Source organism: Maniola jurtina, chromosome Z (genome assembly GCF_905333055.1).
Source record: "Maniola jurtina chromosome Z, ilManJurt1.1, whole genome shotgun sequence".
In the NCBI taxonomy this organism is placed as follows: domain Eukaryota; kingdom Metazoa; phylum Arthropoda; class Insecta; order Lepidoptera; family Nymphalidae; genus Maniola; species Maniola jurtina.
The window spans coordinates 10,310,434-10,336,929 of NC_060058.1; the positions used below are offsets into that span (position 1 = coordinate 10,310,434).

Here is a 26,496-nt window from a genome sequence, read left to right on the forward strand (position 1 = left end):
ATAACATGGTAACCTAGTGGTATGATGAGCCGATTAGTTATTTCATTGACTATCATAGGTTTACGTCGCCATCAAACTAAATTTTAACATAGTTTTATTGTATACAATGTCGTATGTAAGAAAAAAAAACAATGTCATAGCAACGTAAAATATAGCATGTAATCATACAACAAAATTTTGAGAAATAAATGCCGAAGTAAAATGTTGTATGTATCACTTAACACAAAATTTATTATAATTTTGCAACGTAAACGGTTGTATGTCATCATACAATACTGTTTTTGGGTGTCCTCAACGACGTAAATTGTTGTATGTAATCTATACAATAGTTTAGCTTGGCATCACTATTAAATTACTAAAATACGATAATGAAATAAAAAAATGCAAACACAACCGTGACATATCAGTATCTTGAGTTACAAATATTTCATTTGAAGTCCGGCGTGATCTGTTGTATCTGTTACATACGAGGCGCAAACGTGCGACTTCACCCCACATAAAACGTTGTAAAGGTCGATATGATATTTTACGTCGTCCTCGTTTGAAAAATACAACATTATACGCCTCATAAGTACTTTAAAAAACAACATTTTTAGGATTTTTTTTAATTGAACATATAAAATAGATAAAAATAGACATTGTTATGTAAAAAACGCAAAATAGCAATTTTGTGGCTTACAACAACTTACGTGGGAGGTGTCGATATAATTTGGGTACTATATATGCGCTTATTCTTTTGCCATAGTAATTGTAAATTTTTGGCATTGAAAATCTCACCTTCCTATTTGTTCTACGATTATCCCTCATTTTAACCTTTTTTTTATAATTAGTTGAGAAAAAATTATTTTTTACTATTAAATATTCTACTTTTTTGTTGATAGGTAAAATTTGTAAGTCTTTAAAAATACTGTCATATTGTCCTTTGTATTTTTTTTTCTCTTTTTTTCCTAAAATATGTTTTAAAAGTCTAATTTGTATTTTTTTAATTTCTGTGAGATAGGTACTAAATGTTCTGCCATAAATACTCAAGCCATAACTAATTACTGAGTCTGCTAACGCATAGTATACTACTAGTTTTGTATGTTTACTTAAGACTCGGTCTAGGTGATAAAATTTTCCCAATATTGACCTTAGCTTGTTGCACACAGCTCCTATGTGAGATTTCCAATTAAAATTTTGATCTATGATCAAACCTAGGTACTTATAATTATCTACATATTGTAGCTGTGGACATACACACGAGTTTTTAGCACCATGCAAGCAGTCATAACTGTGGCCAACTATACCTATATCTTTATACTGAACCAATTTAGCCCGTCTGTTGTATGGCGAGTATATATGCATGCATTTCGTCTTTTCCATATTAATAATTATACCATTATCGTGCGCCCATTTAATCACATTTTCAAAGTCTGACTGGATATGATCGCGCGCCTCCCTCACGTCCTTTGACGCGTACAGCAGACACATGTCGTCAGCATACATATATACTCGACATTTTTTAATCACATTGACTACACTATTAACGAGCATCAGGTAACCCACTGGCCCGTATATTGAGCCAGTCGGTACTCCCAGGGTTACGTTCCACTCGTCGCCCTGAGTCCCATCAATATTGGTGCGTATGGTTCTTTCCGACAAATAATTGCGGAACCACTCATTGGTGGGACCTGCAATGCCACACTCCTCCATGGCCAAGAGTAGCACTTCTTTTTCCAGCGTATCGAAAGCCTTCTTATAATCAATAAAAAGAGCTAAAATTTGCCTACCACTATTTAAATTGCCATTTACTTCGTCTGCAAACTGAGTGAGGGCTGTAACTGTGCTCCTGCCTCTCCTGAAACCGTGTTGTGCGTCTGTCAATATGTTATATTTTTCTAAGAACCTTGATATCTGGCCCACAATTACTTTCTCAACTATTTTATTAATTATAGATAGTATGGCTATCGGTCTATAGTTTGTGTATTCGAGATGGCTACCACCTTTATAAATAGGTCGTATGATTGCTTTTTTTAACTCTTGAGGATATAAGCCATTTTGAACACACAAATTCACAAAATAAGCCAATATTGGGCTCAGCCGGTCTGACATAGCCTTTACATCTTGTACCCTAATTTTATCAAAGCCTGGGGATTTTTCACTACTTAACTTCCTAATTATTTTTTTTATATCTTTATCATTAACTTTTATATATCTAAACGAGACCTCACTGTTTTTGACATATGTGTTTCTCTCTAAAAATTTAACACTACAATTATGTTTTATTTTCTCTATTTCTTGAGTAAATGTTTTAGAAAATTCATTACAAATACAATGTATACTATTTATTGATTGTAATTCCCAACGAGTCACACTGTTACTCGTTTTGGTGTTAAAACAGATTTTTATTTATTTTTATGTTTAATAGTTTTTGATTTATTGTGCCAAATGTTGGAAAAATACCCAAGTACGGAACCTTCAGTGTGCGAGTCTGACTCGCACTTGGCCGGTTTTTTTAATATACTTACTTACACCTACTTACGTGATTTTTTCACATCTATTACGTAAGTAGGTACCTACGTGTTACGCCTACAAAGGTCATGAACTCGCCACGTGTTATCAGGCATCAATCAGCTGTTTGCTATTTACCTACTTGTAAGTAAGACTTTAACCAACACTGGCGTTTTAAGAAAACATAGTCAAATTACCTAATTAAATACAGTTTATCACTTGCTTTAACGGTGAAGGAAGACATCGTGAGGAAACCTGCATGCCTGAGTGTTCTCCATCATGTTCTCAAAGGTGTGTGGAGTCTGCCAATCCGCACTTGGCTAGCGTGGTAGGCTATGACCACCCTTCTCACTCGGAGAGGAGACCCGTGCTTCATAATCGAGCACGTGGTCTCCTTTTGTTCTACAAACTCGGTGGGAGCAAGAAAATAAAATGCTGTTTATCTTATTTATCTATTTATTGCAATATAGTATGCCTTGTAGGTATGTCAAATTATGTTAGTAAAATGTCTTTGGTTAAAATTAGATTACGAGAGTTTAATGAATCAATAATCTTGAAATATTGAAGAATCAAACAATCAATAAGTGTATAAGAAGAAGCGAATACTAACAATGTAAAACTTAATATGGTACTTAATTTCAATATTAGCTTCATTGGCATAAACTAATTAAAAATATGTAAGTACCTATAATAAAATGAATAACATTTACGACAAATAGGTACTTCAACTTAATATTATCTATAATTTGTAAGTAAGTATAAAATAAATGCAAGTCCGACTTGATTACAAATTATACTAACCATTTTGTGTGAAATATGAATTACGTATTATATTAGGAGTTTAACTATGAAATCGCCGTTGTCAATAGATTAAATTAAAACATTTTTTTTTTGAAAAACTTAATATTTATTTTATCCAAATGATTGCCCATAATTTTGTGTCCACATTTCTGCAGTCTTGTAGGGAGATCATGTTTTACGCATTTTGCAATATAATTTGGTACCTATAGGACTCAACAAAATAATTAAGTTAAATAAAGACTGTAACCTGAATTTTGTACTAGAAAGATTTTTATTGAACACTTTAGCTCGGCAATTAAATACTTAAATCCCTAGCATTCATAATTACATAAGCAAGTCGTAATAGGTAACGTTATTTTCACCAATATTTTGTCCCCGGTAATCACTGGTAGAGATCTCTTATAGAGATAAGTGCTTCCCTGTCCACTTTTTCTTTCTTTTTCTCTTTATTGTTACAACTTTCTGGTACAAATTAAAAAAAACTGCGAAACGTGCGGAGGACAGGCTTTCCTCAAAGCGGTCAGGGTTTACGGGTCGACGAACGAGATCATAATGTACCTCGTGCCGTTGGTAACCCGTAGGCCTTCATGGAAGTGTGTCAAGCGGCCGGGATGCATAAGCAGCCATCCGGGTTTGGTATTCCTCACCGAGCAGTTGTAGCGAATGAAATGACACCCACCGCCTTCGTAATCGACATCTGCAACAAACAGCAAGACAGACATTATATACAACATCAATATCATATACAGATATGTGTCTGTGGCGATGGTAGGGGTAAGCTTGAATACACGCTAATGTATTTAAGTTTGAAGAAAGATTTAGAAGAAAGAAAGATTTTTTGAAAATTTCAGGTTTAAGAAATTTCTCCATTGTGGAATTTTATCGTTTCTATAGCTAACTTTAAACTTATTATAGAGTTTTGTGTTATTAGATAGCTGAGAATATGTAGAAGCTTTAGAGATAATCTGGAGGCCAAAAATTTCAGTGATTTTTTGGAAAGATACAGAATTTTTGGCAAAGTAACCAACTAGTAATTGCCGTTAAAATCCGTTCAGTAGGTAACATTTTACTGGACATCATGTATAAATACCATACCTACTACTTATATGGATTAAAAAATATTAAAAATTGTTTCCCCGCTTCAAAATGTTTCTGATTTTAAATAATATAGGTACTTATAAAAAACTAAAATTTAAAAAAAAAACATCAAAATCGGAGCTGATTCTGCGGACTTCCTAAGAAAGGCTATTTTACTGCTTTATTGACTCCACTAACACGTCGCGGTTTGGTTTTTTTCCCACACATTTATCAAAATGGTTCCATGTTTAAAAATTCGATCTCATTTGTAGGTACAATCTAATACCTAACTATATGCTACCTATATGTATATCCACAAAAAAAGCGCCGAATTTCCCTTTTAGCAAGTACCTACCAATAGCAATACCTACTTAGGTACCTAGCTTATTAGTTATTACTTACCTAAGTATACATATTAATCCATAATCAATACCTACCTAGATAACTTATATCTAGATAGGTACCTACATAAAATCTCATTTGAATTTCGAATTCGAAGCGCAAAATAGGTACATATCGGACGGGCGCCGTGGAAACGGCATTGGCGCGGGGCGCCGCCACACGGACCTACTAACGAATATACTTCACGAACTTCTACCGTTTTAGTGATGTTCATGTACAAAAGTATCGATATTTTTTCGATATAATATATCACAATGTTGTATCGATACTTTGCAATACATTGATGAAAAGTATTGATATTTTCGATAAATCGCGTGCAATTTTTATTTCCACACTGAGAAAAAAAAAAGTTAAGTACTCATCAGGCCGACTCAACTAAATACTCAGTACCCGTAAATATAGGTCACTCGAAGTCAATGCCATGTGGTAGGTGGGGAGAGGAGGGCGCATTCACCGGAGTTTTACACGCTATACAATGCGGGTCTAAAAAATACTAAGTCGTCACTAAAATTACAAGATAAGGGATTATTGGCATTGGATTGTGTTTAGGTAGTTTAATAATAACGCTAAATTTTAGCTAGCATTCTGGTTACAGCCTGTATGGCAGGGTTTATTAAAGTGGGCTCCGTGGACCCCTTAGGGGTTCGAAACATGTGTACACGGGGTCCGCATCAACCCAGTAAACCATTGTCTGCCTTGTTTTGTGGCCACTTAGTCCAGTAATTCTGTAATATGAGATGGAAAGTTTTCAGAATGTTATGCAAATTGGTGGTTTTATAGATTTCGATGTGCTCTTTCCGAATTTTTATTTTGCCACCTCGTACCTTTGCCGCTCGCGCCGCCATCTTGGAAAAATGGCGCCCAAAAACAGTTTTTTCACGATAACATCTTTCCCACTCATTTTACGATAAAAATGGCTATGTAACAATTAAACTAGAGACAATTTCCTACAATTTGTGTAGTCACCTTTTTTTGTAGACTCAATAGCGTACGAGCGCCACAAAGCTCACTCCAACACTCGTTTTGGCTAAATAACTCATTTCCAGTTTCCACCCCACCATGTGGTAGAGTGAGTGGCGTGATTTTTTTTATGGTATCTCCAGGAGCCGGTAGTCACCTTCAATTTAAGCCATCAGTTCGACCAGAGAATACTAACACTCTTCAGAATTCTGCTCGAGATAAGAGTAAATATACTGCATCGCAGTTTCGATCTCACGTGCATATGAGCCTTTTTTTTGGGTTTTAAACCCAAAAGATGCCCATGGGACCTTATTACTAAGCCTCCGCTGTCATCCGTTTGCTTGTCCGTCTGTCCGTCTGTCTGTCAGCGTGCTGTATCTCATGAACCGTAATAGGTAGAAAGTTGAAATTTTCACAGAATGTGTATTTTTATTGCCGTTGTAATAACAAATAATAAAAATTTCAAAATGGCCGTCATGAAAATTACAATAAATGTTATAACGGCAATAGAAATACACATTTTGTGAAAATTTCAACTCTCTATCTATTATGGTTCACGAGATACAGCCCGCTGACAGACAAACGGACGGACGGACGGACGGACGGATGACAGCGGAGATTTAGTAATAAGGTCCCATTGGCATCCTTTGGGTTCGAAACCCAAAAAAAGGGCCATATTCACATGAGATCGAAACTGCGATGCAGTATATTTACTCTTATCTCGAGCAGAATTCTGAAGAGTGTTAGATTCTCTGAACGAAGTGATGGCTTAAATTGAAGGTGACTACCGTCTCCTGGAGATGCCATAAAAAAAAATCACGCCACTCACTCTACCACATGGTGGTGTGGAAATGAGTTATTTAGCCAAAACGAGTGTTGGAGTGGGCTTTGTGGCGCTCGTACGCTGAAACTATTGAGTCTACAAAAAAAAGTGACTACACAAATTGTAGGAAATTGTCTCTAGTTTAATTGTTACATAGCAATTTTTGTCGTAAAATGAATGGGAAAGAAGTTATCGTGAAAAAACTGTTTTTGGGCGCCATTTTTCCAAGATGGCGGCGCGAGCGGCAAGGGTACGAGGTGGCAAAATAAAAATTCGGAAAGAGCACATCAAAATCTATAAAACCACCAATTTGCATAACATTCTGAAAACTTTCCAGATAAGCCCCTTTTTGACGCCCAAATTACTGGGCTAACTGGCCGAGTATGTCATAACGTATTCACGGTTTGTTTTTTCCAAAGAATATTAGCCATGCTAATTATGACTAATACTCCCTTTTCCCCTTCAATTAAGTGTAAAGCTTGTGCCAGGAGTGGATATGACAATAGTGCAGCGGCCGGGATTTGAACCGCCAACCTTTCGGAATTCTGTCCGCTCCTCAACCGTATAGCTATCGAGGCTCTATTGACAGGGGTCCATGAAACTTTAAAATTCTGAAAGCTTTTTAAAAAAATTCTTTAAACTTTTGGCATCCGGAGACCGGCTGTAGTTTAAAAACTGCTGTATGGGATCAGAACTTACTTGGAGTGTTCAGCGCGAGATTGATGGTGTAAGTGGAGGAATCGTGATGCGGTCGCAGAGATGGCTGCTCGTCGGGGCGGTAGCGGACGACGAAGTTCATGAGCGACACCGGGGGCTGCAACAAGTATAGAAGAAGTTCAGTTTAACAGGGAATTTAATATCTATTAAGCTTTCTATTGAATATTTTCTATCTTTGTTTCGGTCAAGCTAAGTTTGCACCTCGCGTCGATTACGTCACACTAACGCTTTGGTACGGTATGCGATCAGTATTGATACATGACGACTGCGGGGAATTGGGAGAGGCGCCGCATTCCAGCGAGGTGCAAACTTAGCGCGACCGAGTTATACCTATTCCACTTCAGTAAAAATCTCTCGCACTGCCAAGGGTCACTGATAGAGTAGATCTTAGTGATCGCTTATAGAGACAAGTGCTTCCCTGTCCACTTTTTCTTTCTTTTTCTCTTTACTGTTACAACTTTCTGCAGGAGATACTGTTTTACAGCGGGTCACGCAGACGCAGGCCGCTGCTGCTGGCGCAACCACGCTAGTCTTTGCAGGCTCAAAATCGTTTATTTAAGGAGGTAGATAAAAAGTATCAATATCAGATAAAATGCAGTGTAACAAGAACGCTAGCAAAAACTTAGCATTATTATTATACTACCTTAACACAATCCAATGCCAATAACCATTTGCCTTATCTCGTAGTTTTAGTGATTTAGTATTTTTCAAACCCGCATTATAACAGCGTGCACAATTCGCGTCAATGCCTTACCTACGACGCGGCATTGACTTCGACTGACCTAATTACGGAACGTTCGTTAGCCTCTAGCGTCAGTCTTATTTGCAATATATTGCGAACTTTTAAAAATACAGGTTTTTTTTCGTAGTTATTTTATGGTACCTTATCAGTAATCATCAGTACTGTCACCTGTCTTCGTTTTGCTAGCGTTCGAGTTACAACCTGCATACAGTCCCACGATATAAAACTTACGTTGTGATAGTAGCCGATAAACACCAGCTCCTGTAGAGGGCGCACGTAAGTCTTGAGGATATAGAGCCATTGTTTTTCCAAGCCCACTTGGCTCATATGTATGTCCCTCGTCGGCACGGCTTCGTAGCCGCTTTCCAAGCGTTTGTCCTAAAAACAACGGGCATTACTGAAGTGGCTGGAAAAGTGACAAGCCATAAAGGGCAACCGCCACTTTCTATACAGAGTTGCTACCAATTTTGTTTCACTAGCTGACGCCCGCGAGTTCATCCGCGTGGATTTAGGTTTTTCAAAATCGCGTAGGAACTCTTTGATTTTCCGGGATGAAAAGTAGCCTATGTGTTAAACTATCTATAAGGTATCTCCATTTCGAATTTCAGCCAAATCCGTTCAGTAGTTTTTGCATGAAAGAGTAACAAACATACACATAAACAATTTTAGTGTGATTAGTGTGATAGCGCGCAGCTGTATCACGTCACGGGCACAATTTACTTCGCTAATGACGTGTTAAAATAAATTATGAAAATTTATTAATTGTGACATTTAAAAGCGTCATACACTCTGTGCTAGTGGAATGGTCACTGACAGTATCAAACTGTCAACTGTCAGTGTCATCATTTTAGACTTCGACCAACAACAATACATAACAGGCTATTTTATCCACGCGGACGAAGTCGAATAATAATTAATTACCTGATTAGATCCATCGCTCCATTGCCCGAATGCTTCCATGATTTCAATCCATTCCTTGCAGAAACGGAGAGTCGTCATCGGGAACCAATATACATCAGGACAAGGCTGAAACATGAATTTAGGTCCTTAGAGCTATTGACATGGAACTAAACTACAAAACGAATAAACTAAGTGGTGATTGCAATGAGTTTTCTTGAGTTAGCTAACTAAAAGGACACTAATGAAAAACAATAACAGTTTCATTTCGCTTCCGCTACTAATTCATAGCTAGGCCAGAACACGAGGACCGTCCCGGGTATAAGACTGGCGGAGTGAGAGGCAAACCGGTCCGCTTCTGGAATGTCGGAGCTGTCCGGTTTGTCGTCGGAGAGAGTTTGGTGGCAAATGCTGATGCTTCAGCACACATTGATCATTGGGTCCCCGCCAGTTTCGTGCCTATCCAGTTTGGAGGTTTGGTTGGTCCGTCAGGGTTGGGATGAAACTTCGTGAGGTTTTTAGTCGGTAGGATTCCGACATTTGTTCGGGTTGTGCCACACACGACATAGTTTATTCCCGCGCTTCTTTTGCTTAAGGCCTTTTGGATTCAATGTTCAAGTGGTAGAGGCGCCGGGATAAACAAAACCTTATTTATAACTGGTGGTGTGTGGCACAACTTTAAAAAAATAAATAATTTTTTCTTTCTCTTTTTTTACGCTCCCCCGTGGCCGGTGGTATCCATGCTGGATTTCCATCACGAAAAAAGGCAAGAATGTTGAAGATTTACCATGGAATGGTTGTGCCCCTCAGCGAAAATGTCATAGTATTGGGGATGCAAGTAACGTCGCTCCCAGTCGACACGGTTGTCGATCACTTGGTAGACGTCGGGGTTGGAGCGGCTGACGTCGAAGCTCTCCGGGTTCACGAGGCGGCCCAGATACTTCTCATTGCTCACGTGCATCATTATACCCTGCAACAGGCAAGCAGCAACATTTAAAATCAAATATTAGAAATATTAAATATTTTAATTCAAATAAATTAACAAACACGGAAATAAGAGCGGGGGTCTCTAACTTTTCGGAGCTACGTGTAAAATTAAATCGCAGGTAATTATAAAATAATTCAATAAAGTGGATTAGGCCTACTGGGGAAACCACTTAAAAAAACGCACCAATTACTGTACCTCAAGGGTGGTGAGGAAAGCAGTAAAACATTTTATTTTATACATGGCGTAACCAGAGCGCTGGCAAATTATTATTATACTAACTTAACACAAATGCCAATAACCATTTGCAACCCGCATTGTATAGCGCGCAAAACTCGGGTCAGTGCCACACCTACGACGCAGCATTGACTTCGACTGGCCTACTTACGCAACGTTCGTTGACCTCTAGCATCAGTCAGATGTTTTATTTGCAATATATTGTGAACTTTAGCGTTTTGGTTACACCCTGTATAGATAAGTAGTTATTACTACAGCATCTACCTACTTTAGCATAAAGAGGTGACATACCTGGTCACGAAGATGGGCGCAGAAAGCCATGTCTGCATCAAGATCGTCCTTTATGTAAGAAACCGCTTTGGCCGACTCTGTGCGGAACAGCGATATTTTCATCAAGTAACAGTTGGTAATGAATGGTATATTCCAGATTCCGCTGCAAATATAACATAAAAATACTGTTATTCTAATTATGTACATAGTTACATACACTTCAATTTTCAGTAAGGACATAATAGGGTATACTAAAATATGATGCCCGTGTCTTTGAATCCCGTAAGTATTCCTTGATTTTCATTGATAAAGAGTAGCTTATATTCGTCTCCATTCATTCTAGCCCCATAAACATCACAGAATTTTATTACTACAGTCCAAGACCCTAGGAACAAGGCTACTGAGATTTTCTAAATACTTGTTTCTTTTCTAAAGTAGTGTGTAAAAATACAAAAGTAATGTTTATAAGATTCAGTGGAAAACTACTTCGATACATGTACTTAAGCTATCTATAGAGGAATCAATTTTCTTTATATAACCAAGTGAATCAATCAACAATGGCCCTCCCCTCTTTGAATGAATAAATTGACTTAACTTCTTGATTTTTCTCGCGTGTTGTATCCATTATTAGCGTGGAATTAAATGAGTTGGGATGCTGCAAAAGAGTTCCTGATCCTCTACATACCTATTAGTATCATCAAATATTCGACCAGTTCTAAAATAATCAATGGCCGGTCCTATTTTTAATAGTGATGGAAAACAAGAATAACTCAATCGAGGTATTCAGAGTAACTCAACGGGTTGTGGAGAGAGCTATGCTTGAGTTTTCCTACGTGTTAAGATAAGAGGAAATCCGTAAGAGAACCAGAGCAACATACATAGCTTGCGTAGTGGCAATGGGAAGGACACATAGTTGAAAACCCGCAAGATGTTGGGTTGGGAGCCCAAGGTGCTAAAATGGCGACCTCATACCAGAAAGCGCAGCGTTGGAAAACTACACTAGGTGGATAGACGATACCAATCGAGTGGCAGGGAGCCGCTGGATTGACGCAGCACAAGACCGTGGCGTGTGGAAGTCCGCACAAGAGACCCAAGTCCAGCTGTGGAGTCTACCGGTTGATAATGATGATAATGATGAATCGAGGTATAAATAAAAATTGATGTCGGACCATTCGACTGTCCCGACCCCGCGATTTAACTAAAGAGCAGCCGCCTAATGAGTAAAAATCTCAAGTCCTTGGGTTATCCTAAGTATCAATGACCCCACAAGCAATTCAGAGCGCAATGTATAAAGCGCAAAGGAAATGACAGCGAATAACAGAAGGGGAGACAAGGGTCCCGATTACCTATGTCATTAGGCAATCGACGGCTAGCGCAGTTGTTATAAAACTCCCGCGAGGTTTACACCTGTTCAACATTGACATTTCCACCTAACAATTACACTACCCAATGTTGCTGAAAAGTGCTCTCATCGCCACACTGTTGCTCCTAGCTTGGGAGACCGAAGCGAGGCGTGCTCGTACCAGATCGAGAACAAAATCTAAGGTTATTTCTCAAATCGATCCAATAGGAGAGAATTTTTTTTCATGTCATTAACTATATATAATTCTTTTGGCCAGGTACAAATTGGACTACCTATCACCGGCAAGTATAGGGACCCAGAATCTGACCAGTACTACAATAACAACGATGTAAGTCATTTCAATAGTCGATTGGTGCTAAATTTCTAAATTAAGACAGATCTAAATGTATTATCAGCTATTCCTTTCACTATGCTCCCTACGGAAGAGGATAGATAATAATAGACGACTAAATTATGTACAGCAAAGCTTTTGCGAATGTTTGAAATTCATTATGCAATCTATGCTAATCATTTGGAGAAAGAGGAAGATTTGTTTTAAAGTGAAGCCTGCCTAAGACTAAGACACGATGTCAGACCTCGTGATGATTTAGCCTTTGATAAAGGGAAATATGACAAGACTGACAGTTCCCATTATTAGTCTGATAGTGGTACCAGAATTATATCTACATTTCTAATAAAAAAAATTTCAAAAGAAAAATAAAACCGACTTCAAAAACCACAAATTAGAAATCCAAGAGTGAACCTCGCCCGACTTCATACCTAGGTACATTACACGTGTAGCTAAACAGAAATTATTTTTTACTTTTAGTGTTTGTGGTTTTTGAAGTCGGTTTTATTTTTCTTTAGAAATTTTTTTATTTCACAATTTTTAGTGGCCCCACTGTACTATAATATGCTATGCCCAGTTAAAACCCTACTGTTTACTAAGCTATTACACTGATCGCGAGCAATTTGCTCTTGTCCATTGAGGAGTTCTGTTCTTCATCTCCGAAGATATTCATCAGATCTTCACCAAATTTATATGGGACCACCTGCACAGTATACCCTTTCAAACAAAAAAATATTTCCAAATCGGTCCGGGGGTCTTTGAGTAATCGGGGAACATACATAAGAAATAAAAAAATAAAAAAAGATTCCGACGAATTGAGAACCTCCTCTTTTTTTGGAAGCCGGTTAACAATTATGAAAATTGGGAAAAAGTTATCGCTTTTTGTAAGAAAATTAACTAATAGACGATCCTCTTAAAAGAATGTTATAAAATTTTTAGGGCGCAAAAATTCTACTAGCTTCACACTTTGACCTTGAATACGTGTTGGGTCACAAAATTGCCTTTCTTTGCACCGCCAAAGGGACACCGCGTCCGCACATCACTTGGTTTAAAGACGGCACCGAAATATTTGCACACCATTACCTGCATGTAAGTACTGTACCTACAGTTCTAACAGTAGAGCATTATCGACACAGGCTCTAAAATCAAATTTAATTTGTATAGATGCACTGTTTCCTTGTCAGTTCGAGACACCAGGGCTCTGCAATAGTCAAATACTGCAGCATTATGCTGAGGCAGAGCCCCTTTGGCTCACACACAAAATTCTATTAATGTAGTTCTTTGTATTTTCTAGTTTTAAGTTTATTTGTTATTTTGTAGTCTTAATATCAATCGTATACCTTTTCATTTTTTAATATGTGCTAAATATACTTTTTTTATATATTTCAAGATTTGTCTTTTATGATACTTTCTTGTACAAAATATTACTGATAAAATCAAGGTTATTTTAAACTTTATTTATAATTAATTACATAGGTAGCAATTTAGCCAAACTGGTGGGCCAGTTTGTCAAAATTGGATGTGTTTTTTAAAAACGTTTCGACCTCATTCAAGACAAATTTGACATTATGAAATAACTGATTTTAGCTGGACATATTAATAAGATAAACGCGAAAAGGCGTCTGTCCGTCTGTTATTTTTTTACTGCTCAACTAATGAACTGATCTTGACTACTAACTTGCGTCATCGAGATGGAGACTTAAAATCTTCCACGCACACGAAGTTGCGAGGCTAAGCTAGTTTTTTTTAATACACATTGAAAATGTTAGAGATGTATTTTATTATTATTCCAGATTCACGAATGGCTCATCGACGAAGATCGCGTAAAATCCAAGATTGAAATTGATCCTGCTACCCAGATGGACGCTGGCGTCTATGAATGTACAGCAGACAACATGTACTCTATTGATCGCAGGTCTTTCAAAACAGATTTCTCTATTGCCTTTGATTGAGTCTATCACAACTTTTGCAGTACTGCCACTTTTATAAGCCGCATTGGCAAATATGGTTTGACTAACACTGATGAAACCGAATGTACACCAATGAAATACTGACCTTATTGCTTGAGGTTAAGATTTTAAACAGAAGGACAACAGAGACTCGCTCTTGCTTGCTGTTTCGCTCATAATTCGTGCGTAAAAACATGCGCGTATGCAACAACCAATAGCGGACGGACGCGCGCTATGATTGGCCGAGATATTTTCGCACCATTCAAAAATAAAATGTCTGCGCAGGTGCACCGGCGTAAATTATAAAAGTGTTAGTACTGTAAGAATTTTTTCATTTTTATTTAATAAAAATAAAACATCTGTATCTACATTGTACTAAAGTTATTAATAAATAAAAAACTAGTAAATATAATATTCGAATGAATGCTGTTTCATTTTATGCATACCTACTAAATAATATTGAAAATGCGAAAGTGTCAGTTTATAGTACCTAATCAAAGATTATGATACATTCTAGGTAATTTTCTTCTTGGCCCATAGTGAGGTTGATGTCTCAAAATGACTATCGTCCAATGAAATTTTTGGCTGTCATTTGTTTGGGATTACGTAACAGAGAGAGCCCTATACTAAATTCTGTCGGTGGATATAGTACAGTAACACGTACCGACAAAGACTAATGGAATGGAACACATTAGCCAAACGAGAGAGGGTGTACTCACATGATGTTACGGGAAACGATGTCCATGTAATCAGAGGAGCGTGCGTAGAATCCGGCAGAGTTGATGGCGCCCCAGAAGTTGGACCAAGACTGGCCCTCTCGGACCAACATCGGCGCAACCACGTCATAACCCGTCGAGAGTAAATAGCGTAGAGTCGACGGCTCCACGCGCGAAACGCTGTCTATCGAGAATAGGTAGTCGCATTCGCTGTTGGTGCAACGGTCCCTGGGAATGACGATGTTTTATTTATTATTCACTTATAGGCTACCTCCCTGGCTATTTGGGATTTTTTAATTTCTAAATTGTCTCTGGTCTGGTCTGGTCTGCTTTGGCCGCCGCCAGCCACTACGCTACCGGTCCCTACGGTAGTCTGCCACGCCGGCCCAGTGTGGAATGGCAGACTTTACACACCTTTGAGAACATTATGGAGAACTGTCAGGCATGCAGGTTTCCTCACGATGTTTTCCTTCACCGTTAAAGCAAGTGATATTTCGTCGCTTGAAACACATATAACTCCGAAAAGGAGGTGCGTGCTAAGGATCGAAGCCATAACCTCCCGCAAAGAAGGCGGACGTCATGGCCACTAGGCTATCATCGCTGCTTGGGTACACATATTGAGAATATCAGAAACTTACTTTGCAATATTCCTCGCTTCACCTTCAGACATGAAATCGGCTGGTTTGATCCTCTTAGCACTAAGATACTCTTTGGAAATAGTGCGGAAGAACTTATCTACGTCGGTCTCATGATACTCCACATTGTTGCGCAGATACAGGTGTATTTTCTTTTTGGGGTAGTCTATTTCAATAATTTGTTGGAGGAACTCTTCCATGAAAGGTGTCGCTTGTTCAACAAACACCGCTAACATCACTGTCGGTAGCGCGTCCTCCTAGAAACGATAAATGCTTTGTGTAAATTGTAAGTGCACTGTATGTGTGTATTTAAAGTGCACGTCTCTTTGAGGGACAAAATCCATAACGAAGAAATCGGTGGAGAACCAAAGTGACCGAGATAGCTCAACGAATTAGCCAGCTGAAGTGGCAGTGGGCGCCATGTCTGTCTCAGAATCGATGGCCGCTGGAACAGACGTATTGTGGAATGGAGACCGCGTACCGAGAAGCGCAGCCTTCAACCAGCTGGACTGACGATCTGAAGAAGGTAGTGGGAAGTTGGTGGACGTGGAAGGCGAGGACCATGTGTGGTGGCGCGCTCTTGGAAAACGCCTACGTCCAGCACTGGACGCAAACAGGCTGACTGATTGATTGATACTGGAAATAAGTCCTCGCCGTGGTCACCCCAAATCGAGCGTGAAAACTTTTTCAACAAAGACATTTGAAATTATTATGAAAGTAAAGTGAGCATTAAAGTTTTAATTTTTGAATTATGTTTGCGTGGAAACCGATCTGGGGTACGGGTTTAATGAAACTGCCATGCCCTTCTGAGTTAACCCGCTTCCATCTTAGACTGCATCATCTTTACCACCAGGTAAGATCGCAGTCAAGGGCTAACTTGTCACGGTCCTGTCACGGTCGCCATGTGGTGATGGCCGTAGAGTGGATATTTAAATGAGACACGTGTGTAAAGTTCCAAGCTACGTTTATTACTAACCTAAGTTCATACACTACATCACTACAGTATCGGAATAATAAAAAATGACGTGCAAAACAGAAGCGAAACTGCCTGTTCTGTTGCGGTAAACTGTTGCAGTTTTTCTGAATACTGACCTTCAGTTCAACCCTTTTCTCCTTGCACAGGAGGCATCCATCTTTAACCGACCAGGCATTGGCCAAATAATTGGAGAATTGGTTCAAAGTTATCTTGGCAGGTCCGTTGCCGTGGACAATGAGCGGACGTTCATTGGTCAGAAGATTTTTGATGTATGGAAACTCGTCAGTCGAATTCGTTATCAGCTGTACATCCGCTGTGGAGTATTGAAATTAACAAGCTCTTATTGACGACAGTTTGAAAGAAGAATATTGCTGTAGTGAGGAAACTCTCGTTTTGATCCTGATCCAATTATGTGTTGATGTGTATTAGGCCATGGTGACGTAAAATCAAAGAGTAACAGGACTGATCGAGTCATTTTGACCTAACCCCCTTGCCAATCGGTTGTCGGTTGCGGAAAAACTGCATCAATCATTATTGCAATCTCAATTGTTGTGATTGGCTGAACTTATTTTATTCTTGTTGCAACAACGCATTGCAGCCAATAATAATAATAATAAAGGTGTATGATCGAGCGCCAACCAATCACAGGAGATTGCGATCGTGACATTGTAGCTGACTTACCGAAATCGAGCACGGGGTTACAACAAATGATCTGACTCGACACAGCTCTACAATAAGATAGTTATTATTCGCTATTATTCGCTTATTATTACCCGACTACGGCAAAGCCAAAAGGAAGGGATTTTAGCAGTCTATGTATGTATGTATGTAGGTTTGTATTTATGTGTGTTCCACCGTAGCGCCTAAACGATTTTGATTAATGAGGCTACATTTAACATAAGAAAAAAAAATCGACCTGACGGACGTTACGTCTAAAAAAGTGGGGGTATCCAAAAATTTTTTTTGCTATTGTATCGAGTGGCATATCAAATGAAAGAGGAATAAATTCTGAGTTAATAAATATAGTACAATGTTAAAATACACCGACCGACGGAATTTACTATATGTGTCGCTATCTATCGGCATTTCGCGGGTAGTAGTTTTAGTGCTGTTTTTATATTGTTTTACTTACATAAAGCACCGTTGAGGTTCTGGAATATCTGGGACTTGTGGTCAAGAGCAAGCCGATGGCTGCGCCTGAGCTTGTCATTCAAATAGGCTTCAGTGTAGAACAACTGATCGTCGTCGCGGTCGCGAATCTCTTTGAATTCCAATACTTTCTGCAGATCAGCCAAGTAACCTATACAATATAAATAAGAACAATATTACATCTAATGAACAGTGATAACCCATTATCTATCGATGGAACGAAGTTAGTATAACGGTCTCTCTATAATGCAATCTCGACGGTTCAAACAAAACGGTTCACGTCCACTGAGTTTTTGGGTTCTGTCATTTGTATGGAATTACGTAACAGAGAGCGCTATATTAATTTAATTCCATGGATAGAGTATAGTGGTTAAAACTTCGGCCTCCAATTCGGCAGGTCGTGGGTTTGATCCCAGGCACGCACCTATAACTTGTCGGAGCTATGTGCGTTTACCACATGCATTCACGGTGAAGAAAACGGTGAGGACATCTGCATGCCTGAGAATTCCTCCCTCCCTCCGATTTTTTTTTAAAGCCGGGCGATTTCAGTCTCATCTTTCATTAGCCAGACTATTAAATATTATAAATGCGAAAGGATGTCTATCTATTTATCTGTTTGTAAACTTTTCACAGCCCATCTGATTAACTAATGTTGATAGGCTCGCATCCCATGGGCGGACATAGCCTACTTTTTGTCCCGTAAAATCAGAGTTCCCACGGGAATTTCAAAAATGCAATACCACGCATTATCAGGCATCGTCATTTGGTTACGAGATTGCTTGTTAACAGACACAACAGACAGACAGACAATGAAGTGATACTATGACCTCTATACCTATAGGATATCCTTATATTGTATGTTTTTTACTTTTGAGGTACGGGGCCTTAAAAATCATAGTAATAATACCTATGATTCCACCAGAATTCAAGTACGGGTTGGTCACAGTAGTGTCAGGGTATTTCTTCGCCAGGCTTGCGTCAGGCCAACAGAACGGTTCGGCGGCAAACAATACGCGCACGGACATGCTCTTGAACTTTTCCACAATGTCGTCCAGTGACGCGAGGAATATTACGTCATAGCTGAAAACAGGACATGCATGAAACAAAGTGCTTGACAAGTAAGTGTTTTATACTTTCTGCAAATTAAAAGACTTACACTAAAATTAATGTAACTTAAATGACTGCTTTGAAAACTAAGTACTGTATAAAATACATGATATGATTTGACCTTTCTTATCGTCTTCACAGTCATCTTCTCTATTTTTAAATACATAAAATCTATCCTATTTGAACAACACGTAGGTAACTTTATTCAGTTAATAATAAATAATATGTAGTTCCGAGATTTATTGGCCTTAATTGAAAGTCATTGCCTCAGCAATCTGTACTTATCTCTTGTATTGTAACAATCATGAACTGCTTTGTATATTTCCAGACTTTTTTAGTATGTAAGTACAAAAGAGTCTAAAAGATATCAGCTACATGTTATGTGTATATAGGTAATACCAAATAAATAATTAGTGCCATAATAGATTTATTCATTTACATATGGCTCTCACAATCTTGCGATTTTGTTTATTTGTACCAATTCACTAATCTAAGATGTTCTCCACTTTGGAAATTTAAAACTTTATTGGACGTGTTTTTAATTTAGATGTAAGTTTACTAAAAACTAAAACCTGACTGTTCTAAAAAGGCAATAAAATAGATAAGAATATTTTAGAGCACCCAGCAGTCTGTATTGACCTCTGGTCTTCTTTGAATAAGAGATAATAGGCAGAAGGTTGATGATAAAATATTGAACACAATTAGATAAGTACATTCTAACCATATTTAAATGAAAAAAATATCATTTTTAGGATTCCATACCTTAAAAGGAAAAACGGAACCCTTATAGGGTCACTATGTTGTCTGTCTATCTGTCTGTCGTGTTAGTCAAGAAAACCCATAGGGTGCTTCCCGTTGACCTAGAATCTTGAAAGGCAGGTAGGTAAGTCTTATAGCACAAGTAAAGGAAAAAATCCGAAAACCGTGAATTTGTTACATTACAAAAAAAAATAAGTTCACATATAATAATTAATATTTTCAACTTTCAAAGTAAGATAACTATAACAGATGGAGTATCATATGAAAGAGCTATATCTGTACATTCTAAATCAGATTTTTGTTTATTTTTATCCATTATATTTTTTGATTTATAGTGTCGGAAAAAATACCCGAATACGGAACCCTCGGTGCGCGAGTCTGACTCGCACTTGGCCGATTTTACTAACTGTTTTTTGTTTATGAACCCATTTTAACCTAACCTAACCACATATTCAGTTTTCGGATTTTTTCCTTTACTTGTGCTATGAGACCTACCTACCTGCCTTACATGATTCTAGGTCAACGGGAAGTACCCTACAGGTTTTCTTGACAGACACAACAGACAGACAACATACTGATCCTATAAGGGTTCTGTTTTTCCTTTTGAGGTATGGAACCCTACAACAAATTTCATAATTCTAGATCAATGGGAAGTACCCTTTAGGTTTTCTTAATAGACACGACAGATGGATAGACAGAAAAACAACAAAGTGACAGACAGACAACAAAGTGATCCTATAAGGTTTCTGTTTTTCCTTTTGAGGTACAGAACCCTAAAAACAATAAGAGAACTATAAATAAACAGCTATTAGTCTTATTTATAATTTTTTTTTGAGTGTATGTTGTTATGTTTTTAAATATATTATACAAGATATACCATAGTATTTCAATAATAATAATTAATCAAAACTCAAAATTAACATACCTATCCGTGAACAAGATAATTTGATCCCTGTTAGGCAGCTTCTGCATGGAGAAGAGTTTCTGTTTGAGAATTCTGACTTTCTGACCACCTCCAGGGTGGTTCATGTTGCCTCCAACCCATTTTTGACCCATGCCCAGGACCTCAACATCAATGCCATATATCTTAGCAGAACGTAGGAATCTTTGCAAGCCATGGTTGTCCTCTGTGGCTACGGTGAACACCTTCACGGCTGGTTCTAGAAATAAAATTTAGTAATAATTTTTCAAGCTGCTATAATAGTGAACACCCCTCCCCCCTAAGTGGACAGACAACATTAAACAAGTTGCAGGGAGCCCCTGGATTCAGGCAGTGCAAGGTTGTGGTGTGTGGATGTCCCTATAAGAGACCTATGTCTAGTAGTAAACATCTATCAGATAATGATGATAATGGTTAATTTTTCTAGATTTCATAGAACCAGTAGTAGCTAAACTATCAACAGATTGCTATGACAACATTTCAATAGTCTCAAAAGAAAATGAGTAAGTAAGTCTTTAGTGATATCTGACGGGCACAGATGGCGGAGTTTGCTTGACCAATCCAAAGCCCACCCAGGGCTGTAGTGCTTTGATGATGTCTTTAGTGATTGAATGGTGGAAGGAAGTAAGAGTTTATAGAAGACAGAGACACTCAAGAGAAGTGACAATCATATTAAATACCTTTAATTTATTTACAGATAGAACATATTATCAGTCAATTTACTTGATTTCTTTATAATATAATATAACATTTAAATTAACTTAATTTAAGATAATTTATGAATGATATGATTTTTAATGAACAGATTTCAACATTTGGCATACAGTGACAGCTTGAATTCTGGAAATTGATATAGGCAACTTTTTAGCTCGGGCAATCAAGGAATTCCCACAGTCACATGTACAAGATACCTATTTAGTTACAAAAAAAAAAGCAAATATAAGTAAGAGAATATGTAAATACATAAATAATTAATATTAGGAAAGGATAGAATAGAAACATTTTTAATTCAAATAAACTTTTACAAGTGCTTTTGGATTGACAAAATAATTTATCGCTGGTTCAGAATTTCATCCCTAAAGGGCATAGAGCACTTTTGAAACATATTCATAAGGAACTTTTTTAAATCTAAATCCATGGAGATGAAATCGCAGTTAAAAGCTAGTTAGTTTGAATTCTTTACCTAATTTATTAAGTACAAGTGTAAATTAAAAATTTATAAAACCCCCAACAAGTGAAGGTTACAGTAACTAGAAACTAGCTGATAACTTTCAAACGGCTGAACCGATTTTCTGAGATTATAGCTAAGAACAGTCTCGATCAAGCAACCTTTCAAACAAAAAAAAAAATTAAACTAAAATCGGTTCATTAGTTTAGAAGCTACGATGCCACAGACAGATACACAGATCAAACACACACCTCAAACTTATAACACTCTTTTTGGGTCGGGGGTTAATAAATATATAATTAACTTGGCTATCAAAATGGTGTTATTTAAAAACTCTAAAGAAAGAACATTATGTCACCTCACTAAGAACATAGTCAGCACAAAATAATGTTTAACTGCTCCTGCTAAATCATCACTAAATTCTAACAAACTTACTTCCTGAATTTCCCTCAGCATTCCTCGCAAATAATAGAAAAAGGCAGAATAGCTGCAAAAATGCAGTCATGTTTCTAGATATAATGTTGGCGGCCGGGTGGCGGGTTCACCAGACGTCAATGAACGAGACGGCGTACCTCATAAAATTGGGAACGCTGGCTGAAAGTAGCGTTATAAAATGTTTATATCACCATTATATGCTACAGCTTCCGACTAAACCGAAGCGATAAGCTTTCAACTACCTACTACAGGAACGAGATAACTCACACACACGTCCGTCGAGGACGCGGCGACCGTAGAATAACTAGAATTACAATAGGTACGCGCCGGCGAACGAACTCTGAACCAGTTTCCTAGTATATTAATTACTAGCTGATGCCCGCAGCTTCGCCCGCGTGGATTGGTCAGATCCCCTGCAGCATCAGGATTGAGGAGTTGGACTCCAAATTTTTTATGAAACAATGTCGCAAAGTTCCTCTAACGATTAAAAAAGAAATGACGCAAATCGGTTCAGAAATCTTGGAGATTTCGGTGTACATAGGTAGAAAAACACAACTCCCTTTTTGAAAGTTGGTTAAAAAAGTAGCCTATGTTACTCCCTGGTCAATTCTCTACTTGTCTGTGAAAACCCCGTCAAAATCGGTCCAGCCGTTCCGAAGATTAGCCTTTTCAAACAGACAGACAGACAGACAAAAATTTTAAAAACGTGTGATTCAGTGTTGGTATCGTTCAAATAACCATATGAGCTTAATATGAGGTAGTTATTTCGAAATTACAGACAGACACTCCAAGTTTATTTATTAGTATAGAGTATAGATTATTAAACTCTGGAACCAGTGAACTCAATCTGAGAAGTGAGATCACTGTACATATGGTTTTTAAATAATATCACATACATTCATACACTTCAGCACTAATATATAGGTACTTATTTTTGATTTCAATGTTGCACTGTAGGCACTAATATATTATAACTTAGTTATGATATTCTATCGCAATTTAAATGCCTGCCTACGTTGTCGTATTAGTTTACAAATTACGAAAAACCAAGTTAAATTAGAATTTCGCGGGCAGACCCGTCGCTTCCACCTTAAAAAGCAATTAGCAAACCAAACTGTAATTTTAATGTCATTATACTTTTGTTACCGTAAATAACATAATCATTTTTAACCCCCGACCCAAAAAGAGGGGTGTTATAAGTTTGACGTGTGTATCTGTGTGTCTGTGTATCTGTGTATCTGTCTGTGGCACCGTAGCGCCTAAACTAATGAACCGATTTTAATTTAGTTTTTTCGTTTGAAAGGTGGCTTGATCGAGAGTGTTCTTAGCTATAATCCAAGAAAATCAGTTTAGCTGTTTGAAAGTTATCAGCTCTTTTTAAATTACTGTAACCTTCACTTGTCGGGGGTGTTATAAATTTTTAATTTACACTTGTATTAATATAGTTCTCGCCGTTCAATGGTTCACGCTATTTCTACAATCTATTCATGGTCTGTACTTTTGACATGATGTTTGGAAGCAAATATCATGGTAAGTCCTTTCTCAAATATAAGAAAATTGCCAAATTAAATGCTATGTAGGAATAAGGGGTATGGATTTAATAAAAACTGCCAAACCCCTTACTGCATTATCACTTACCACCAGATGAGATGACAGTCAAGACTCAAGGGGTAATTTTATAATCTATACATATACATAATAAAATTGTAGAAAAGTGGTGTCTATACAATGGAAATATATATAGTTAAAAAAAGTAGCAGGGGTTGTTATTATATCGATGCCGAACCCGAAATTGTAATTAAGTTTTTTTTTGTCTGTTTGTCTGTTTGTCTGTGTGTTTGTGCACGCTAATATCAGAAACGGCTTATTCGATTTAGATACGGTTTTCACTAATATATTGTAGTAAGCTTCACTTAACATTTAGTGTTTATTTCATGTCAATCGGTTCATAAATAAAAAAGTTATGTCAATTTAAAGAATCACGCTGCCCGAAAAGTCACTATTCCACGCGAACAAAGTCGCGGGCACAGCTAGTGGAATATAAAAAACATAAAATATAAATAATATCCAAAAACCTTCACTATTATACCAATGTTACCCGCCTCTACCGTACCTATTCCTTGGTTTTCATCTGAAATGGATCGAAATCAAACCACTCTATAAACTGTCTATGGTATTTTTTCTGCCATTGTGATTTTTGTAAGCATCTTTCCGGCTTCCTGTTTCATCAGTGTTGTCATATCTACCAACTTTTTGGTAGATCTACCAATTTTCACTTCAATCTACCTATCTACCAACTTAGACCTAAAAACTACCTATTTTTAGGGTTCCGTAGCCAAATGGCAAAAAACCAGTCTGTCTGTCCGTCCGTATGTCACAGCCACTTTTTTCCGAAACTATAAGAACCATACTGTTGAATCTTGGTAAGTAGATATATACTGTGAACCGCATTAAGATTTTCACATAGCTAAATATAGAAAATATACAATAAATTTTGGGGGTTCCCCATACTTAGAACTGAAACTCCAAATTTTTTTTTTTCATCAAACCCTGTGGTGTGGGTATCTATGCATAGGTCTTCAAAAATGATATTGAGGTTTCTAATATCATTTTTTTTCTAAACTGAATAGTTTGCACGAGACACACTTCCAAAGTGGTAAAATGTGTGTGTGTGTGTGTCCCCTGTAACTTCTAAAATAATAAGAGAATGATAAAACTAAAAAAAAATATGCCGTAGGTACATTACCATGCAAACTTCCACCGAAAATTGGTTTGAATGAGATCTAGTAAGTAAAATAACTATACCAAGTGGGGTATCATATTATGAAAGGGCTTTATCTGTACATTCTAAAATAGATTTTTATTTATTTTTATGCATAATAGTTTTTGATTTATCGTGCAAATCGTGCGGTTTTTTTAATTAGTTTGACATAATATCACCACTTTGTATATATTTGAATTATTTTTAATCTTAAAAAATCTTCTAAATTGAGGTGGTAGATCTACCAATTTTGCATTTTACATTCTACCAACTTCTACCAACATTTGGCACATAATCTACCAATTTTCTAAAATTCGGGTTGGCAACACTGTGTTTCATCCCTCTTTTTCACAGGTCTGTTGGCGTGAGGCGTCTAGTCAAGGGCTTCTTTATTTGCATTTTGCAGCTTTTTATTTTTACTTGTAAAATCCGCATTCCGCAGGCAAGTGAAAGTGGTTTCAGATAATTTTCGTGTCCATTCTTTTTGCATTTAGAAAATTTCTTGCTCTTTTGGCTTGTACAATACAAGCGTTAAAATATAAAAGTGGCGCATTGGTCCTCCATCTTGAATTGACAGGTATAATCTTTTGATTCTGACTACAGCCTGTTGTGAACACTTGTTTCAAACATAAATGATTTCATTCAAACATCGAATCAATCCAGTTAAGTCAATATTTGGGTCGTAGCCTTTGCTAGAAGGTCGCTAGTCGTTGTTGTCCTGCGTCGTAAACCAAATATTATAAACATGTGCATGTGCATTTGAAAATTATAATCAAAAGGGATAACTATTTGGTTCATCTACATTTTGCAATACAATCAAAGTCCTGTAAAAGTACTATACATTTGGTTTTTATGTTTGTTCATGTTATTGATGACAATGGATTCTATTGATCTTGTTTACGAGAGCAAATAAGTATGCATATTAGCTTCAATATTCAGTATTTTTTCTATAAAACTGAAGCTAGTATTGGCATGTCTCTTGTTGGTCTTTTGTGTGTTTATATTGTTATTTTTAAAATAGGCCTGCGCTAGTGGCCGCTGCACCCGCCATTGACTAGTTCGCCTGAATGTGGGATGCAGATAAAGTGTCTGCAACGTGTTTCATTAAAAAAAATAGTTTTGAATATATTGTTAATCCTGTTTTAAGCAAGATGTTTTAATTTTCTTACTCTGGGAATAACATATGAATTTCTAAAAATTATAGATAAAAATTTCATATAATATCATGTTGGAGTCTCGAAATAATTTATTATATGTTGATTTCATTGTTTTTTCGAATCTAACCATCCTCAAAGTGAGATGCTGGTTCATAATTTATGGCTACCCTTTCTGCGTTGTTTAATCAGCATTTTTTGGGTTTCAAATCCAAGTTAATAAATAAATATGTATTAATAATATACTTAAATCACTAGTGAGTCAATCAAGACTCATATAAATACATAAAAAAAGTGTATGCATATTAGCTTCAGTATTCAGAATTTTTTGTATAATACTGAAGCTAGTATTGGCATATTTCAAATACAGCCTGTTGTGAACACTTGTTTCAAACTTAAATGAATTCAAACTTCATTTAAACATGGAATCAATCCAGTAAAATCAATATTTGGTTCGCAGCCTTTGCTAGAAGGTCGCTATTAAGAATGTCTGCTTCATTCCTTCGTGATAAAAAAGTGTTAAAGTTTGAGTAGTTTTTGATGTCTTTCCGAGTCTTTGTTGTCCTGCGTTGTAAACCAATTATTATCAACATGTACATTGAAAAATAAAATCAAAAGGGATAGCTATTATCTGGTTCATCTACATTTTGCAATA

General features: G+C 37.2%; 2 protein-coding genes and 1 long non-coding RNA gene across 5 annotated transcripts; 2 read left to right on the top strand and 1 right to left on the bottom strand.

Moving 5' to 3' along the window:
* Positions 1 to 2,946: 2,946 nt before the first annotated feature.
* Positions 2,947 to 22,272, bottom strand: LOC123880418 (procollagen-lysine,2-oxoglutarate 5-dioxygenase). 3 transcript variants are annotated; one of them, XM_045928542.1, is made up of 14 exons: positions 22,194 to 22,272; positions 21,927 to 22,085; positions 20,309 to 20,543; positions 18,425 to 18,597; positions 17,501 to 17,668; positions 16,485 to 16,681; positions 15,396 to 15,649; positions 14,761 to 14,985; positions 10,423 to 10,564; positions 9,697 to 9,879; positions 8,934 to 9,038; positions 8,244 to 8,390; positions 7,253 to 7,367; positions 2,947 to 3,988 (listed from the first exon to the last, which is right to left on the bottom strand). In XM_045928542.1, exons 2-14 carry the CDS (start codon positions 21,994 to 21,996, stop codon positions 3,819 to 3,821), a joined length of 2,184 nt encoding a protein of 727 aa, XP_045784498.1. In that variant the 5' UTR covers positions 21,997 to 22,085; positions 22,194 to 22,272; the 3' UTR covers positions 2,947 to 3,818. The 3 variants fall into 3 exon arrangements, with proteins under 3 accessions (XP_045784498.1, XP_045784497.1, XP_045784496.1); XM_045928541.1 differs by having other exon boundaries at positions 22,169 to 22,237; XM_045928540.1 differs by having other exon boundaries at positions 21,927 to 22,244.
* On the top strand, positions 10,205 to 25,845 carry LOC123880430. The gene is made up of 3 exons (XR_006799246.1): positions 10,205 to 10,346; positions 20,820 to 20,826; positions 25,835 to 25,845. It is a non-coding gene; the product is annotated as an uncharacterized LOC123880430 (long non-coding RNA).
* On the top strand, positions 11,761 to 14,420 carry LOC123880427 (immunoglobulin domain-containing protein oig-4-like). The gene is made up of 4 exons (XM_045928554.1): positions 11,761 to 11,946; positions 12,021 to 12,092; positions 13,032 to 13,181; positions 13,886 to 14,420. The coding sequence occupies exons 1-4, from the start codon at positions 11,851 to 11,853 to the stop codon at positions 14,042 to 14,044; spliced, it is 477 nt and encodes a 158-aa protein (XP_045784510.1). The 5' UTR covers positions 11,761 to 11,850; the 3' UTR covers positions 14,045 to 14,420.
* Positions 25,846 to 26,496: the final 651 nt, after the last annotated feature.